Source organism: Propithecus coquereli, unplaced genomic scaffold, assembly GCF_000956105.1.
Source record: "Propithecus coquereli isolate 6110/MARCELLA unplaced genomic scaffold, Pcoq_1.0 Scaffold294, whole genome shotgun sequence".
NCBI lineage: Eukaryota > Metazoa > Chordata > Mammalia > Primates > Indriidae > Propithecus > Propithecus coquereli.
Genome location: NW_012148552.1, coordinates 3,567,173 through 3,585,088, shown reverse-complemented (window position 1 = coordinate 3,585,088; position 17,916 = coordinate 3,567,173). Strand labels below are relative to the sequence as shown.

General features: G+C 50.9%; 2 protein-coding genes and 1 pseudogene across 10 annotated transcripts in view; 2 read left to right on the top strand and 1 right to left on the bottom strand.

The window, feature by feature from the left end:
- Positions 1–6,249, bottom strand: part of DENND6B (DENN/MADD domain containing 6B) — a 12,280-nt gene extending 6,031 nt beyond the window's left edge. For 4 of the 5 annotated variants that reach the window (XR_001137678.1, XM_012648768.1, XM_012648765.1 and 1 more), the window contains exons 1-3: positions 5,983–6,193; positions 643–681; positions 528–570 (exon numbers count right to left, since the gene is read on the bottom strand). Coding sequence is in view for 4 of the 5 variants with exons in the window: in XM_012648768.1 (XP_012504222.1) it covers positions 528–570; positions 643–681; positions 5,983–6,159 (259 nt within the window). In the remaining variant the exon portion in view is untranslated. Of the gene's footprint in view, positions 1–527; positions 571–642; positions 682–5,982 lie in introns of all 5 variants that reach the window. The other variant, XM_012648767.1, reaches the window with a different exon arrangement.
- Positions 6,250–10,950: 4,701 nt separating this feature from the next.
- On the top strand, positions 10,951–13,649 carry LOC105813915 (annotated as a pseudogene).
- Positions 13,650–17,489: 3,840 nt separating this feature from the next.
- Positions 17,490–17,916, top strand: part of PPP6R2 (protein phosphatase 6, regulatory subunit 2) — an 85,843-nt gene continuing 85,416 nt past the window's right edge. For 4 of the 5 annotated variants that reach the window (XR_001137680.1, XM_012648793.1, XM_012648795.1 and 1 more), the window contains exon 1: positions 17,490–17,730. The gene's annotated coding sequence lies outside the window, so the exon portion shown is untranslated. The remainder of the gene's footprint in view (positions 17,731–17,916) is intronic. The other variant, XM_012648794.1, reaches the window with a different exon arrangement.

Genomic DNA, 17,916 nt, shown 5'->3' with positions numbered 1-17,916 from the left:
GGGGCAAGGGCCCTGCAAGGCTGGCATCTGCTGGCAGAAATGGCCCGAGGGAAAGGCCAGCCCCAGGGCTCTGTGTCTCTCGGTGGACTCCTGCCCTGACTCCTACACACCCCGCCTAATGGTCTTGGAGTAAACTCAGCACAGAGACACACCTGCAAACTCTCTGTGGGAGACTGGCTCAACCTGCCTGGGCCAGAAAACCAGGCACTAAAGGGCCACGCAGATACCTGTGCCACAGGAATGGAGGCGGGAGCATGGCCCCCGCTCCTGGGGGCCACTGTGGTGGGCTGTGGGAGACCAGCCTCTGCTGGCCCCTCTGTCCAGAATCACCTCTTCCCACACGAATCTGGGGAACCGGCTGGCCTGCTGCAGCATGGAGCGCTGGGTCTCCACCGAGTGGGGGGCGGGGCGGGCGTTACCCCCCTGCAGCAGCTTCTGCAGCACAGTGGCCGTGATGCCCTTGGCCTGGCCACAGGGGCTCCCAGCTTAGCCAATGTCCATCCCCGGGAAGAGTGGGGGTCACCTACCTGAGTGGGAGTCAGGAAAGGACAGGTAGCAGATACTGCTTTTCTGAAACATACAAAACCTGGTGAGGGTTAAGCCCTCCTGGGTGACATCCACTCCCAAGAGGGCGGGACCCACCTCCTTGTCTGTGAGCCGGAAGCCACTCGGGTACACCAGCTGCGGAGGAAGACAGAGCACCTGCTGAGGCGGCAGCACTGCACACTCATGCTAGCTGGGCTGCGATGTGTCGGGCAGGTGCGGTGTCTGTCGGGCTGCAGGCATGTGCCCGCGGAGGCTGGCTTGCCCCCGGCTCCCTCCTCCCCTGACCAGCACCCGCCCGCTCACGCCACATGCTCTGGCTCCCTCAGCCCTCGGCCAGCCAGAGGTTTCTCTGCTCCCACCTCCCGGCACCCTCTCAGCACAGCCAGCACAGCCGGGGGGGCTTCCTGGCTCCTCTCCTATACCCCTCGTCCTCAGGGCTGCCCGGCCGAGCCTCCCTCTTGCCCAGGCGGTACTTGGGGCTCCCTGCGCCCCCAGCCCTGATGCTGTTCCCCACAGCCTCAGAAGGGGTTTCAGAGCCCCCCCGACGGCCTCTCACCTGGAGTGGTCACAGGGCCAGAGGGTCTCGGGCCATGCCACTCTCCCTGGCCTCCTCACCCTGGCATGTTTCTGCTCAGAGGTCCCCTGCCCCCCGATGGCAGCTTCCTGCAAGGCGTCCCCACCCCTTGCCCTGCTCAACCGCTCTCGCCCCCCACCAGGGCCTGTGCCCCAGCTGCAGTGTGGTGAATGACCAGCCGGACAGGCCCACAGCCCCTGGGAGTGGACGGCCATCAAAAGCGCAGGCCCTAAACGACAGGCTCCGACTGGTCTGAAGACAAGCTGTGCTCTGGAGGAAGCAGCAGGCTGGGCGGGCACGGCTGGGAGCCCGGCCCAGTGCATCCACGCACAGGCACGTGGCCAGAACGATTTCCCCCATTCCCAGTGGGCTCCTACGGTGTCTCCTGGGCTATGTCTTTGTGCACAGCCTCCCTCCTTACTCCGCCGTACTTCTGTGCTGAGGAGTTGGGTCTGGCGGAGGTTTCTCAGCCACACTCCGGCTGCACACACCCCGCTCTGCTGAAGCAGCACTGTTTGTGTGCACGTCTGGTCTGGGCTTGCTGCTGGGACCTGCTTTGTCTCTCCGGCTGCATGCTACAGAAGCAGAGACCCTGTCCTGTGCTGCTGCCTCCCAGCACCTGGCAGGTAACAGACCCGCCCCAAATACAGTATTTGTGGACTGTGTGAAGACATGTCTAGGAGGGCCACCAGGATGAGCAGGTGAGGCTGGAAACCTCAATGTGACAGGGAAGCCGGTCACGGAGCTGTCAGCTGGGCCCCCAGACTGGGTCAGGGAGGGGAGAGAGCCGGGAAAGGTGGGAAGCGGAGGAGGATTTGTGGGGCTGGACCCATAGGGTGCTGGACAGCTGCATCTGCACTGAGAGGAGGGCTGAGGAAAGGCGGCTGCCTGGCAGCTGGGGACAGGGCCACAACGGGCCCTCTGCTTAAGGTCAGGGGTCTGTGCCTGGCCTGGAGGTCACAGGCGTCTGGCGGCATCTGGGCAGGCCAGCTCAGCCTCTGAGCTCCAAGCCCACGCCCAGGGCCCCGTTAGAACCTCTCTCCAGGGAATCCACATTCACGGGCTGGCGCGTCCTCCTTGGGAAGTGGCTCTGGGGTCCGGGTCCGGCCTAGAGGCTGAGAGCGGAGCCAGAGCTCAGCTGACCAGCGTGGGCCACGCCACGGTGAGTGGCCAAAGGGAGTTGACCCTCAGAACCAGGAGTCCTCCCAGGCCAGGCTGTGCCCTGCTAGGGTCCCAGGGGGCCCTGTCCTTTTCGCCTGCGCCAGCCTGCACAGGTCGCTGCTCCTAGCAACCTGGCCATCCCAGAGTAAATGTGGTAAACTTTTGTTGGGAGAAGGCATGTCTAGGAAGTGGTTCTCAAAGTGTGGTCGGGTTACCCCTGGGGTCCCTGGGGTCGAAGCTATTCTCATACACTAGTGCCTTCCTCACTCTCTTCTTCTCACGTGTACAGTGTAGTTCCCAGAGGCTACGACGTGTACTATCCGGCGGGCTGAATGGGGAGCTGATATGAGAATCCAGCTGTCTTCTATTTGGCCAGATGCTAAAAAGGTTTGTAAAAGTGTGAAATGATACGACTCTTCTCGCTAAATTGTTTTTGTTTTGGAAAATATGGTTGTTTCTCATTAAAAAATGTTATTTATACTAATACAGAGAGTACTGATTGTTTCTTAAATGAATTAACGAATAGTTTTTAATTTTCTCAGTTTTAAAAAAAGTTATTTATTTATTTGACACAAGGTCTCACTCTATCACCCAGGCTGGAGTGCAGTGGGGTGATCACAACTCACCGAAGCCTCCAACTCCGGGCTCGAGCGATCCTCCGGACTCAGCCTCCCAAGCAGCTGGGACTACGGGCGCACGCCACCATGCCTGGCTAATTTCCTCAGTTTTAATTTCCAGTATATTAAACGTTGATAGGTATAACTCATGCAAACAAGAGGCTTTTGGGGGTCCTCAATGATATTTAAAACTGTAATGGGTCTTGAGACTGCAGCGTGGGAACTACTGCCTGCGAGAGTGTGGGTGCCGCCATGGAGAGCTCTTCGGGCAATCCAGCCAGAGGTCACCCCAGAGACCTCCGGCGAGCTGAGATCATGGAGCCAGGGCCTTTCCTCAGCTTACCTGTACGGCCCTGCCTACCCCATCTCAAGCCGGACCACTCGCCTTGTACAGAGGCTCCAGTGCTCCCATTGCACGGAATCTCCAAAAGCCCAGTACTTGGGGGATCCTGTGAGGGCTGGGGGGTCCTGTGAAGGCTGGGGTTCCTGGGAGGGCTGGACCACTTACTCTCCGTGTCTCTAGCACAGAGTGTGAACTCCTGGGGGGCAAGAGCCTTGTCTTCTGGTTTACTTCCAGGTTTCCTGTGCTGGGTCCTGGCTCTGTGGGGCCTGGCAGTGACAGCTGCTCAGTACTTGGTTTATTGGCTGGGTACGGTGGCTCACACCTGTAACCCCAGCACTTTGGGAGGCCAAGACGGGAGGACCACTTGAGGCCAGGAGTTCAAGACCAGCCTAGGCAACATAGCAAGACCCTGACTCTACAGAAAATAAGAAAAATTAGCTGGGTGTAGTGGCAAGGCCTGTAGTCCCAGCTGCTCGGGAGGCTGAGGCAGGAGGATCACCTGATCCCAGTAGTTGGTGGCTGCAGGGAGCTGTGTTTACATCACTGCACTCCATCCTGGGCAGCAGAGTAAGATCCTGTCTCAAAAAAAAAAAAAAAAAAACAACCACCTGATTTACTGAATGAAGGACAGCTCCTTGCATTTGCTTACATTGGCTTTTTCCTGGAGGGGTTACCTGAAACACATTCCCCTCCCATGTCTGGCTGCCTCCTCACCCTCCAACTTATTTAGCTGAGCTCATTCCTTCCTCTGAGCCACGTCCTGCCCAACTCAAGTCTTCCTTCCACATCCCAGCACCAAGCACGTCCTGGGGCTTTGCAGAGCTCAGCCAGGCTGACTTGAGTGCAGGGTGGGTGCTCCCTGAAAGTCTGGGGGTCCACCAAACGATCCTGATCTTCTCTATAGCTTCCGGGGAGGGAGGAAAGGCAGAGGCAACCTGACAGTGTCGCGTGACCAAACCATGGATGGACTCACTGCCAGAGTTTTACAAAGAAAATGAACCAAAGGGACCTATGTCAATGCTATGGAGCATTTCGGAGGTGACCCTGGGTCCCCAACACTCCCCCAGCTGTGCAGCCTCAGCAAAGGCTCAGAATCCCAAGCACACACAGCCTTTAACAGTGTTTGCTTAGAATTAACTCTCTGAATGGTTAAATTTTAGAAAATTATACTTGAGAATGCCTTAAGGAAATATAATAGAAGAACCTCTTACCTCTTTTGTGATCTTGTTTTTTTTTAAGAGACAGGGTCTCACTTTGTCACCCAAGCTGGGGTACAGTGGTATGATCATAGCTCACTGCGACCTCGAATTCTGGGGTTCAAGCAATCCCCTCACCTCAGCCTCATGAGTAGCTGGGGCTACAGGTAAGTGCCACCGTGGATGGCTAATTTTTTGTCTTCTTTCTTTTTTTTTTTTTTTACAGACAAGGTTTCCCTAGGTTGCCCAGGCTGGTTTTGAATTCCTGGCCTCAAGCGATCCTCCTGCTTCAGCCTCCCAAAGTGCTAAGATTACAGGCATGAACCTGGCTTTCTTGAGATTTTATGGGCAACAGTATTGAAGTAAGAAAGCGGGCTCTGCGATCTTGGGCAAATCACTCCACCTCTCTTCAGCCCCCCTCCCAGGTGGTGCTATTTTCGACAGTGCACCTGGAGGGGATGGCGTGTGGTCCAAAGAGTGCTGCACTGAGAGTGCCGGGCACAGTGCCAGCAGTCTCACTAAGAATTATACTTTTCTGTTTAGAAGACTTTAGGCTTCTCATAGCCTCACTGAGTTCAGCAGGGCCTTAGAAAACGTCTCCTAACCACAAGGACATGCTGCACTAGCTTTCCTGATAACTCTTCAGCCTCATCTTGGCCAACTGCAGTCATGGGAAGGAAGCTCATTACCTCTCAAGAGACTCCTGACAGTGCAGCCTACCTCCCAGGCCCCTCTACCTGCCAGTCAGCTCCCTGGTCTGTGCCATCAGGGCATAGAGAAGGCCTCCTTGAGTCTGGCATTTTCACCTGCACTTGGGGCAAGAGAAGCTGCCTGAGTGGGTGGATGGGGTGGAGGCTTGCAGGCAGTGGAAGACCGCAGCATCGCAGGCCCAGGCCAGGCCAAGCTGGGCACAGCAAGAATGGCACAAGACGAGGGTGGAGGTGCCAAGCAGGGGCCCTTGGAGTCTGGATCCGATTCTACGCGAGCAAGGAGGAGCTGCAGGATTTTAAGGAGAGCCACAAAGGTTGAGCTCTGGGGTGAAGTTAGGAGGGGCAACCTTGGTGGTGGCAGCAAAGATGAAGGATCTGAGACCCCTGTTGCAAGGGGAGCTGTCAGCCTTGCCCCAGGTGGGATGTGGAGTGAGGGGAGGGAAGGAGTCAAGGGATCCATGGGTCTCCGGCAGAAGCAACCGAGGGGATGAAGGTCTCGTTGCTCCGGTGGGGAAAGGTGGGGTGGGGATGTGACAGATACCTATTAGGAAAAATCGAGGCCAGCCCGGTGAGCGCTGGGAGGCCCAGGCGGGAGGATCGCTTGAGGCCAGGAGTGAGCTATGATCATGACACTGCACTCCCCAGGCTGGGCGACAGAGCGAGACCCTGTCTCCAAGAAAGCAAAAAAAGAAAAAAGAAAAAACTCGAAAGAGCACCACTCTGGTTATGCAAAGTGCAGGGCCCCCTCTCCTCAATCCAACGTCAAGACAGAACCCAAGCGCAGCCTCCCTCTCCCGCCGGGCCCCTCCGCCGAGGGCCGGCGCCGCCCGCTCACCTCCAGCGCCTGGCCAAGCTCCAGGTCGAAGGTGACCACGCACACGCACTCCAGCCAGGCGGAGAAGCGCGCCCAGGCCGCCGCCGGCTCGCCCGCCGCAGGGCCCGAGGCCGTCGGCCCGGCAGCGCTCAAGCGGCCGCGAGCCCGGCGAGGCCCGGCGCCCGACGGCGCGTCCATGGCGGCAGCTCCCGGCAGCCCGCCGCGTTGCCGGGGGAACGCGGGCGGGGGGCGGAAACCGGGCGGCGTGGGGCGGGACCGCGCCTGAGAGCAGTCGAGCGCCCCGTGGGCCAGAGCGGCCGGGAGCAGCGCCGCCGAGCGCACCAGCGAGAAGGGCCCGTGCGGGCCAGAGCGGCACGGAGCCCGCCGGGGCACTTCTGGGGAGCTCAAGAGGAGGACTTCCGGAGGCGGAGGCGCCGGCGGACAGGCAGTCTGGGACTCCAGGGGGCCGGCCCGGGGCTCGGGGCTTCCAGGGGCGCAGGGGGGCCGGGCTGGGGAGGCCGAGCGGGGCCGCGGGGTTGGGCGTTTCCCGGCCTCGCTCCACTGCGCAGCGGCGTCTCTGACGGCGTTTTCATAGCCGAATTTAGTGGTTATGGCGCCCCATTCCACCGTTTTTTTTTTTTTGAGATAGGCTCTAACTCTGTCACCTGGACTAGAGTGCAGTGGTGTAATCGTAGCTCACTGCAGCCTCAAACTGCTGGGCTCAAGCGATCCTTCTGCCTTGGCTTCCCAGAGTGCTGGGATCACAGGCATGAGCCACTGTGCCCAGCCTGTCCACTGGCTTTTAATTGCTCGGCCTAGAAGTGATAAAGTTATACTTACGTCCATCAGCCAAAACCAGTCACATGGTCCCAACCAGGAAAATGTGGGGCATATGTTTGGTGAGACACAAAGTTATTACCCTTTAGAATTATCATAATTAAGATGCCATTATTTTGTAAATAGCTAAAAGGAAACTGCTACCAATTGCACAGTGATTAGCTATAAAATGTTTTCAAACATTCTACTATGAAAATGTTCATATAGAAGAGACAAATGAACTGCACAATGACATTTACCTATTACATGAAATCTACATTTATAATTAGTGTTTTGTGTTTTATCCCATATCTGTGCATCTATACATTATCCATCAACTCACCTCATTTCTAGATGAATTTCAAAGACAATTGCAGACATCCGTACACTCATCCCTAAGCGCTTCAGTATGTATGTTTATTATTATACTTGTTTTCGGGTTTTTTTTTTTCTCTTTTAGGTAAATTTTTTTTTTTTTTTGAGACAGGGTCTTGCTCTGTTGCCCTGGCTAGAGTGCCATGGCGTCAGCCTGGCTCACAGCAACCTCAAACTCCTGGGCTCAAGCGATCCTCCTGCCTCAGCCTCCCGAGTAGCTGGAACTATAGGCATGCACCACCATGCCCAGCAAATTTTTTCTATATATTTTTAGTTGTCCAGCTAATTTCTTTCTATTTTTAGTTGAGACGGGGTCTCACTCTTGCTCAGGCTGGTCTCGAACTCCTGAGCTCAAATGATCCACTCACCTCGGTCTCCCAGAGTGCTATTAGGTAAAATTTATACATAATGAAATGTGTGAATCTTAAATGGATTCTTTAATGAGCTTTGACAAATGAACACATCCATGTGATCCAAAGCACTAGCAAGATAAGGAACGTTACCATAACCCTGGAAAGTTCCCTCATGCCTTTTTCTAGTCAGTCTCCACACCCAGACTCCGTTGTTCTGATTTTCTGCACCCCAGTCCAGGCATCCACTGATCTGCATTCTGTCCCTACGGTTTTGGCTTTTCTCAAAATTTCATATAAATGGAAGGTACAATGTGGTAGGCTGAATAATCACCCCCCAGAATGTTTATGTGCTGATCTCTGGAACCTGTGAATATGTTACGTTAAGTGGGTAAAAGGGACTTTGCATATGTGAATAAATTGAGGATCTTGAGATGGGGAGATCATCCGGGGTTATCCAGGTGGGCCCGATGTGACGGTCCTTTTAAGAGGGTTGCCGGAGGATGAGAGTCAGAGAAGGCAACGTGATGATGGAATCTGAGAAAGAACTTGGAAGGCGCAATGCTGCTGGCTTTGGAGATGAAGGAAAAGACCATATGCCAAGGAATGCAGGAAAAGCTGGAAAAGTTAAGGGAACAGATTCTCCCCTGGAGTTTCCAGAGGGAAGTTGACACCTTGATTTTAGTCTGGTAAGACTTGTTTCAGATTTTTGACCTCCAGAACTGTAAGATAATACATTTGTATTGTTTTAAGCCACTAAGTTTGTAATTTGTTACTGCAGCAAAAGGAAACAGATACATAAAAGATACAGTTTTTTCTGTGTGGTTTCTTGCCCTTAGTATTATGTTTTTAAGGTCGTCTGTGTAGTTGTATGTATCAGTAGTTTGTTCCTTTTCATGAATAGTATCTCACTGTATGGATATATGACATTTTGTTTATCCTTTTACTAATTGATGGACATTTGGATTGTTTCCACTTTTTGCTTATTATGAATACTGTTGTGTACATTTGTGTACACATCTTTGTGGGGACATGTTTTAATTTTTCTTGGATAGATACCTAGGAGTGAAGGTGTTTGGATATATGGTAAGTTTTTGTTGATCTTTTTAAGAAATTGTCAAAATGTTTTCTAAAGTAGCTATGCCATTTTATGTTCCCACTAGGAATGGGTGAAGGTCCCAGTCTTCCACATCCTCCTCAACACTTGGTATTGTCAGTCTTTTTAGTTACAGCCATTCAAGGGGGTTTGTAGTGGTATTGTGGGTTAATTTTACATTTCCCTGGTGATTAATGATGTTGAGCATCTTTCCACGTGTTCATAAATCACTTGTGTTATCTTTGATGAAATTTTTATTTAAATCTTTTGCCTATTTTTAAATTGAGTTGTCCTCTTATCACTGACTTGTAAGAGTTTTAAAAAACATATATTTTGGAATTAATTGGACAACTAAAAATACATAGAAAAAATTAGCCGGGCATGGTGGCGCATGCCTGTAGTCCCAGCTACTCGGGAGGCTGAGGCAGAAGGATCGCTTGAGCCCAGGAGTTTGAGGTTACTGTGAGCTGGGATGATGCCACGGCACTCTGCTCAGGTCAGTAGAGTGAGACTCTGTCTCAAAAAAAAACAAAAACAAAAACAAAAACATATATTTTGGAATCTAGTCCTTTGTTGAATGATTTGCAAACATTTTTCCACCCTGTGGCTTGTCTTTTATTTTTCTTAATGGCATCTTTCAAAGAGGAAAAATTCATCAAATTTTTTATGTCATGAATTCGGCTTTTGGTGTCATATCTAAGAAATGTTTTCTTAACCTAAGGTCCTTCCCCAAATAATACTTCTTCTGTTTCTTCTAGTAGTTTATTTATTTTTTTTTTTATTGAGACAGGGTCTCACTCTGTGACCTAGAGTGCAGTAGCATCATCACAGCTCACAGCAACCTCAAACTCCTGGGCTCAAACGATCCTCCTGCCTCAGCCTTCCGAGTAGCTGGAACTATAGGTGCACACCACCACCCACCCAGCTAATTCTTCTCTTTTTTTAGTAGAGATGGGGGCGTCTCACTCTTGTTCAGGCTGGTCTAGAACTCCTGGACTCAAGTGATCCTCTCACCTTGGCCTCCCAAAGTGCTAGGATTGCAAGCATGAGCCACTGCACCCAGCCATCTTCTAGAAGTTTTTTAGCTCTTAACATTTGGTCTGTTGTCCATTTTGAATTATTAGGTTGGTGCAAAAGTAATTGCAGTTTTAGCATTGTTGAAATTTGCCGTTTCATGTTGGAATATGTTTTTAAATATGGTTATGTTATAGATCATTTTAATGTCCATTTCTTGATTTATGTTGTTTTGCTAATGACTTATTACTTGCTGTTTATATTTATTTTAGACTATGGAAATGGTGTTAGACAAAAAGCAAATTTGAGCAATTTTCTTATTTGAGTTCAAAATGGGTCGTAAAGCAGCAGAGACAACTTGCAACATCAAAAACACACTTGGCCCAGGAACTGCTAAGGGACATACAGTGCAGTGGTGGTTCAAGAAGTTTTGCAAAGGAGACGAGAGCCTTGAGGATGAGGAGCACAGTGGCCGGCCATCAGAAGTTGATAATGACCAACTGAGAGCAATCGTCAAAGCTGATCCTCTTACAACTACGTGAGCAGTTGCCAAAGAACTCAACATCAACCATTCTATAGTTGTTCGGCGGTTCAAGAAAATTGGAAAGGTGAAAAAGCTCGGTAAGTGGGCGCCTCATGAGCTGACCCAAAATCAGAAAAATTGTCGTTTTGAAGCGTCCTCTTCTTGTACGCAACAACAAGCCATTTCTCGATGGGATTGTGACATGCAATGAAAAGTGGATTTTATATGACAACCGGCGATGACCAGCTCAGTGGTTGGACCGAGAAGAAGCTCCAAAGCACTTCCCAAAGCCAAACTTGCACCAAAGAAAGGTGATAGTCACTATTTGGTGGTCTGCTGCCGGTCTGATCCACTACAGCTTTCTGAGTCCTGACGAAACCATTACATCTGAGAAGTACGCTTGGCAAATCAGTGAGATGCACTGAAGCCTGAAGCCAGCATTGGTCAACAGAAAGGGCCCAATTCTTCAAACGTTGAACAAATTGGGCTATGAAGTTGTGGCTCGTCCGCCATGTTCACCTGACCTCGCACAACTGACTACCACTTCTACAAGCATCTTCACGATTTTTTGTAGGGAAAACGTTTCCACAACCAGCAGGATGCAGAAAATGCTTTCCAAGAGTTTGTCGAATCCTGAAGCACGATTTTTATGTTACAGAAGTAAACAAACTTATTTCTCGTTGGCAAAAATGTGTTGATTGCAGTGGTTCCTATTTTGATTAATAAAGATGTGTTTGAGCCTAGTTATAATGATTCAAAATTCACGGTCTGAAACCACAATTACTTTTGCACCAATGTAGTAATTTTTGTGTGTAATGCGAGGTAAGGGTTTAAGTTCTTTTTTTGCGTATGGCTAATCAATTTTTTCAATACCATTTATTGAAAAATATTGTTTCCCTATTGAATTGACTTAGCACCTTTATTAGAAAACCAACTGATCATAATCGTGTGGGTTTATTTTTTGATTATTCTGTTCTCTTGATCTATATGCTTTTCCTTATAACAGTTCTATACTGTCTTGATTATTCTAGCTTTGTAGTAAGTTTTTTCCCCCCATCTTAATAAATACTGTACGTACTACGTTTTTAAATCAGGCAGTGTAAGTCTTCCAACTTTGTTCTTTTTCAAAATTGTTATGACTATCTTGATCCTTTGCATTTCTATATAGATTTTAGCATTAGCGTGTCAATTTATACCACCACCACTGCCACCCCCAAAAAATACCTGCTGAGATTCTGCCAGGGATCGCATCGAATCTATAGATCAATTAGGGGAAAATTACCGTCTTAATATTGAGTCTTTTAATACAAAAACATGACATGTCTGTTCACTTATTAATTTTTATTTTATTATTTATTTTTTGAGACAGGATCTTGCTCTGTTGCCCAGGCTAGAGTGTAGTCGCATGGTCATGGCTCACTGCAACCTCAAACAACCCTGGGCTCGAGCGATCCTCCTGCCTCAGCCTCCCAAGGTGGGACTACAGGTGTGTACCACCACACCCGGCTGATATTTCTGTTTTTTGTAGAGATGGGGTCTTGCTCTTGCTGAGGCTGGTCTCGAACTCCTCCTGGCCTCAAGCGATCCTCCTGCCTCATCCTCCCAAAGTGCTTCGATTGTAGGTGTGAACCACCGCGCCCAGACGCTATATAATTTTTATTGTACAGGAATTACTCTTTGTGTCAGGGACTCTCAAGACTACTCCAGGTTTGATGATTTGCTAGGAGGACTCACAGGACTCATCATATGGTCATTCTCACAGCCACCATTTATTACAGCAGAAAGATGCAAAGTACAATCCACAAAGGGAAAAGGCACATGGGATAAACTTTAGGGGAGACCAGCGTGAGCTCCCAGGACTCTCCCTCATTGGAGTCACACAGGATGCACTTAATTTCCTGGCAAAGAGTTGTGACAACACATGAATTATTGCCAACTGGGGAAGCTCATTTACAGATGCAGCACCTGTGGTTTTATTGGGAACTTATACATCCTTCCTATGGCTGCTGTAACAAATTACACAAACCGAGTGGCTTAAAACAACAGAAATTTATTCTCTGACAGTCTAGGAAGCTAGAAGTCCAAAATCAAGGTGTCAGCAGAGTTGGTTCCTTCTGGAGGCTGAGTGAGAATCTGTTCTGTGCCTCTCTCATAACTTTTGGCGGCTGCCAGCAATCCTTGGTGTTTCTTGGCTTGGCATGACTCCCAGCTCTGCTTCTGTCTTCACATCAACTTCTCTGTGTCTTCTCCCCTCCTCGTAAGAACACCTGCCATTGAGTTTAGGGCCCACCATAATCCCAGATTATCTCATCTCAAAATCCTTAATTCACATCCTTTTGCAAGAACCTTTTCCCAAAGAAAGTCACATTTGCAAGTTCCAGGTAGATGTATCTTTTGGGAGGCCAACATTCAACCCACTACAGGGCTGTTTGCATAGTCTCTGCCGGGTGCCTACGAAAATTCCAGACTCCCAAAAGGAAAGCAGATGTTCAGCGTAAACCATATTGTTTGTACAAATAATTTAGGTATAATGAGCCACTCTGGTCAGTTCTAGAAATGGTGGGAACGCTTCTAAAATCCAGGTTCCCAGATACTAGCCCAAGCGTAAACTAGTAAGCAGAGTCTTTTGAGGATTAGCAGTTAGCACTGCTGTACTCCTGGGCACCCGGGAGAGTGGAGGCACTGGGCCCTGCTGCTGGGAGAGAGCCACCGCCACCACCAAGAGTTATCAGCAGCTGGACTGTGCCTTGGACCTAGTGAGGCGCCTGCCTCCACAGCAAATCGAGAAAAACCTCAGCGACCTGATCGACCTGGTTCCTGGTCTATGTGAAGATCTGTCTTCTGTTGACCAGATGGTGGAAACGGGCAGAGACAAGGTGGTGGAAAAGGATTACCTTTTGTGTGACTACAACAGAGATGGGGATTGCTATAGATCACCATGGAGTAACAAGTGCGACCCTCCTTTGGAAGATGGGGCCATGCCATCTGCTTGGCTGACAAAGCTGGAGGGAGAGGCCAGCAATGCCTTTGACCAGGACCGAGACCTGCATTTTGAAGGCGGCGTCTCCTCTGTGTACCTCTGGGATCTGGGTCGTGGCTTTGCCAGAGTGATCCTCACAAAGAAGGCTGGAGCTGGATCCGAGGGGACCAAAGGCTGCTGGGATTCCACCCGTGCGGTGGGAGTGCAGGAGAAACCCAGTCGTCACACCACCCATTACAAGTGATAGGCCGCAGCCCAGCAAATCCAGCCCTGGCACCATGAACTCTGGAGGCAGCCGTACCAGATAGACACACAAAGATGAAACTGTGAGCGACTGCTCCCCACACATAGCCGGTATCAGGCGCCTGGTGGAGGACTTGGAAAATAAAATCAGAAGCGCGCTGAGTGAGATCTACTCTGGAAAAACAAAGGACGTTGTCAGTGGGCTGAGGTCTGTGCAGACTTTTGCAGACAAAACAAGAAGCTCCAAAGAACAACATGGTGGAGGCTTTGAAGAGAAAGCAGCCGTGTTAAACCTCTGCTTCACGCTAACTGGACACGCCGTGCACTCGTTAGATTCCTTTCTTAGAAAACTCGTTTTCTGCTCACTCTCCCTGTCCCTTCCCTCCCCAACAGGTCACATAACAACTTGCATCATCGAAGGCACAGTACCATCTCTCCCTGAGAATAAAGCCCGATAAACACCCTTCTCTGGCTCTGAGGCCTGTTTCTCACCACATTTTGCTATTGAAACTCTCAATATTCCCATAAAGACCATTGGTTTCTGTTCACCTGGGCCCCCCGCCATCTCCTAACTGCCTGCTCATTTATAAGCATAAAATAATACTGTCAGCCTCCCTTTCCTGCCCACCTGTTACATTGGTCTAACAAATGCATAACAAAAAAATTTTATGAAATAATTGTGTGTGAAAGAAGAAAAACTGGAAATCTGATTCCATGTGTGTTTGGGACACACATGGGGTTGCGGGGGGGCGGGAGAACAGGGGACAGCTCTGGGAGAGAGGTGGCCCTCAGTGTGTCTTGAGCAGACTTGCCCCCCCCATCCCATGGAGACCCTGGTGTGGGGGTTGGGGTCGGGGGGCTGCTGACTGTTGTGCTCATCTGGCCAGGTGCTTTTCTGTCAATTTTTATGGAATGCAAAAGGAGTTTTTTATTCATTTTTTTATGAAGCTTAAAAAAATCTACACAGCCAGCTCTGCACAATGACAGTATCATAGCCAATGGGTTTTCCCCTGAGGTGCGATTATTGCTAATTGAAAACTTTTCCCAATACCCTACCATGATGACTGGAAATATAGTTGGCATTGGCAATTTTTGATAGTCTCTAAAAAGACTGAACCTAAAAAAAAATCTACATCTTATACTAGAGCTTCCATACTTCAAAACAAAACAAAACAAAAAATCAATAAAAAGAAACTGGGATGCACTTATAAAAAAAAGGTAGCACTGCTACATTCTTTCCTGTATGCTCTTCTTTTGTTATATTTATTTCTAAGTATGTATTTTCAATGAAATTTTGAATAGAATTGTTTTCTTAATGTCATTTTCAGATTGTTCATTACTAGTATACAAAATATAACTGTTGTTTACATATTGATATTGTATCCTATAACCTTGTTAAACTAGCTTATTAGTTCCAGATTTTTTGTGTAGATTCCTTAGGATTTTCTAAATAAATAATCATGCCATCTATGAATAAAGACTGTTTTGCTTCTTCCTTTCTAATCTGTATGCCTTTACTTTCGTCTTGCCTTATTGCACCAGCTAGAACCTTTAGTATACCATAGAATTAAAATGGTGGAAGCAGACACCCTCGCCTTGTTTCCAGTATTAGTAGGAAAGTGTTAAAGACCCATACATATCAACTATGTCTTGTGACCAATTACAGAAATAAGAACTGTAGTAGCTTTGCATACTTTCTTTTGTTATTTCATGTATTAGCATATACTAACCATTTTCTTCTCTCTCCTTTCCATTTATGAAAATATACAAGTTGTTAGAGATTAACTTCACTATCTAGTCTTAACATTATGGACTATTCAGTGGGAGAGTGACAAAATTTGAGGAGTAATCAATATAGCTAGCAATAGATATAATGACTATTGGGAGTGTGCATATTCTCATTTTGGGGAAAAAGTGAGGATTGTCTTCACTTGCAATAAGGATAGCTGTACCTTGTTAGGTGAAAATACAGCATTTTTTTTAATATGGAAGTTCAACTATGTATCAAAGGATGCAAAGAGAAGCTGACTATCCAAAAGGCTGGACTGTGCCAATTCGCTCCCAACCCACTGTGCACGCCTGGAATCCACTTTCCATTGCCTGCTCTGACGTGACGGTGGGGCTGGGTCCTACAAATAAGCACCTGCATTTTGCAGTTGGCACAATGTTAAGCTTTGCCAGGAGAGAGTGCTGGAGAGTGACTGCAGGAGGAAGGAACTTTCTGGTTTCCGTGCGCATTCCTTCTCTTGCTCCTGTTGCAGGGCTGCCAGTGGCAGGTGTGGGGGACATGCAGTTGTACTCCTCCTCCCAAGTTTTGGTGTCACCCCTGTGGATAGCTCCCCACTGAGTTTCAGTGGCAACCCCATGGGTGGATTTGCAGCCAGTGACGCAGGCACCTTGGTAGTAGGTTTTCTAGCCTTTGTCCACCTGCACTTGGAGGGGTGTATTCCTGCCCACTGGCCTCTGCTTGGTGATTAAGCGTCAGCTCTATCCCAGGACAACCCAGGAAATGTCTCTGTTGTGTCATTTGGGCTGCCACAGTTCTCCACCAAGGAATGAACTCCCACCTTGGGGAGGGGACCCCTTTCCGAGTTTTGCCCCTTCTTGAATATAGAATTATCTTCATTCCTTATAATTATCACAATCTCGTTATTGATAATATATTTACATCAGACTTTACCTGTTGAAACCACTGTGTGGTTTCTGTCCCCTTAGTGGACTGTGACTACTGATACAATTGTGAAGGAGGGAAAAAAACCCAAGCAGGAAAGGGGGCTACGAGTATGGGAGTATGCAGGCTTGAGATTTGAAACAGGGTGGCCAGGGAAGCCCTCACTGAGAAGGGGACAATGGATCTAGGAGGCAAGCACAGCAACAGCTAAGGGAAGAGCATGCAAGGTTGCAGAGCAACCTGAGCAAGCGGCCTGTGGCAGGAGGCTGTCATCATCCGAGCCAATGAACAGAGGAGTAGGGAGATGAGATCGGATCCTGTGGGACCTTGTGGGCAACAGCAAGAACTTTGGCTTTCACCCCGTGAGACAGGAGTCCCTGCCGGGCCCGAGGGGATGTGATCTGACCTATTTTAACCAAATCTCTCGGTGCTCTGCTGATCACAGCACGCCGAGCTGCAGCCGGAACCCCCGGACAGAAGTGGGGAGCCGGCTGGGAGACCTCTGAGTCAGGTGAGAGGTGCTGGCAGTAGGGAGCCGGCTGCACACCCAAGTGGAGGAACAGGTCTGCCGACGGATCCGGCGTGGGCGTGACGGGCTCCCGCTGACCGGGCGCACGGGCTGAGCACAGGGAGAGAGCCGAGCGCAGGCAGAGGGTAGGAGCGGCGCCCGGCTTCGCAGGCTGCGGGACAGCCCAGCGACGCGGGGCCTCTCCTCTCGGGTGTGAGGCTGGCGCTTTTTTCCCAACTTCCGGAAGTTCATGCGCTGAACTCGCCAGAAAGCTGTCCTTTGGGATACTGGGGGAGAGCGGCCCGGGGGCCAAGGCTCCCGCAGACGTTCGGCCGCACCGCCGGGCCGGGCCGGAACCTTCTCGCGAGACGCCTCTCGGGCGCCCTCCGCCGCCGCGGCTCGCCCAGCCCCCGGGAGGAGCGCTCGGCGGCCGGACCCGCTTTCGCAGAGCCGAGATATTCCTCAAGGGTTCCGTTTTCCCCCAAAACCTTCCCACGGCTCACGCCTGAAACAGTAATTCTCATTTTAGGGTTAGTACGAACAATTCCAACGCGCGTTAAATAGGCACATGATCAATCGGAAACGCCGCGCAAGGACCCGCGGGCCTCTGCGGGGGACGGGCCGGGACGCTCGGCGGCGAGGAAGGCCCGGGACCCGCACGCCCGCGGCCTCCACAGGAAGCCCCGCCTTCCGCGCGACCCGACGCTGGGTGGTTCCGGGGCGACGTTGCCTTGGAAACGCATCATCACACAACGAACGTAAACCAAGCTGGCGTGCAAGTTAGCCAGTGCCGCAGAGCGAAAAGGGTGAAGCACGCGCCCCTCGCCGCCACGCTCCAGGGCCGCCGACAGCCCGGCCGACCCAGCCTCCCGCAGCGCCGCGGGCCCGCCCCGCCCCCGCCCCCGGCCGCGGCGTGCGCGCCCCACGCGGAGACCCCGCCCCCGACCGTGCGCGTCCCCGCGCGGCCTCCGACGCCATTTTGGAGAGATCCGAGCGCCGCCCGCGGCCACGAGCCGGTCCCGAGCCGCCGGCCGGCTGAGCCTGTGTCTGTAGGCGCCGCGCCCGGGCCGGGCCCATGTGCGTGCGGCCCTCCCGAGGCCGCCCGGGCTTCGCCTCCACCAGCGCCCTGGCCTCCACGTGGGCCTCCACCTGGGCCTCCAAGGAGCCGCCGCGACGCCCGGCCCGCGGGGCAGGTAAGTGCGACCGCCCGCCCGGCGGTCAGTCGGTGACCCCCGGTCAGTCAATGCCCCCGTCAGTCAGTCAGTCACCCACCTCGTCAGTCAGTGCCCTGTCAGTCAGTGACCCCGTCAGTCAGTCAGTGACCCCATCAGTCAGGGCCCCGTCAGTCAGTGCCCCGTCAGTCAGTCAGTCAGTCACCC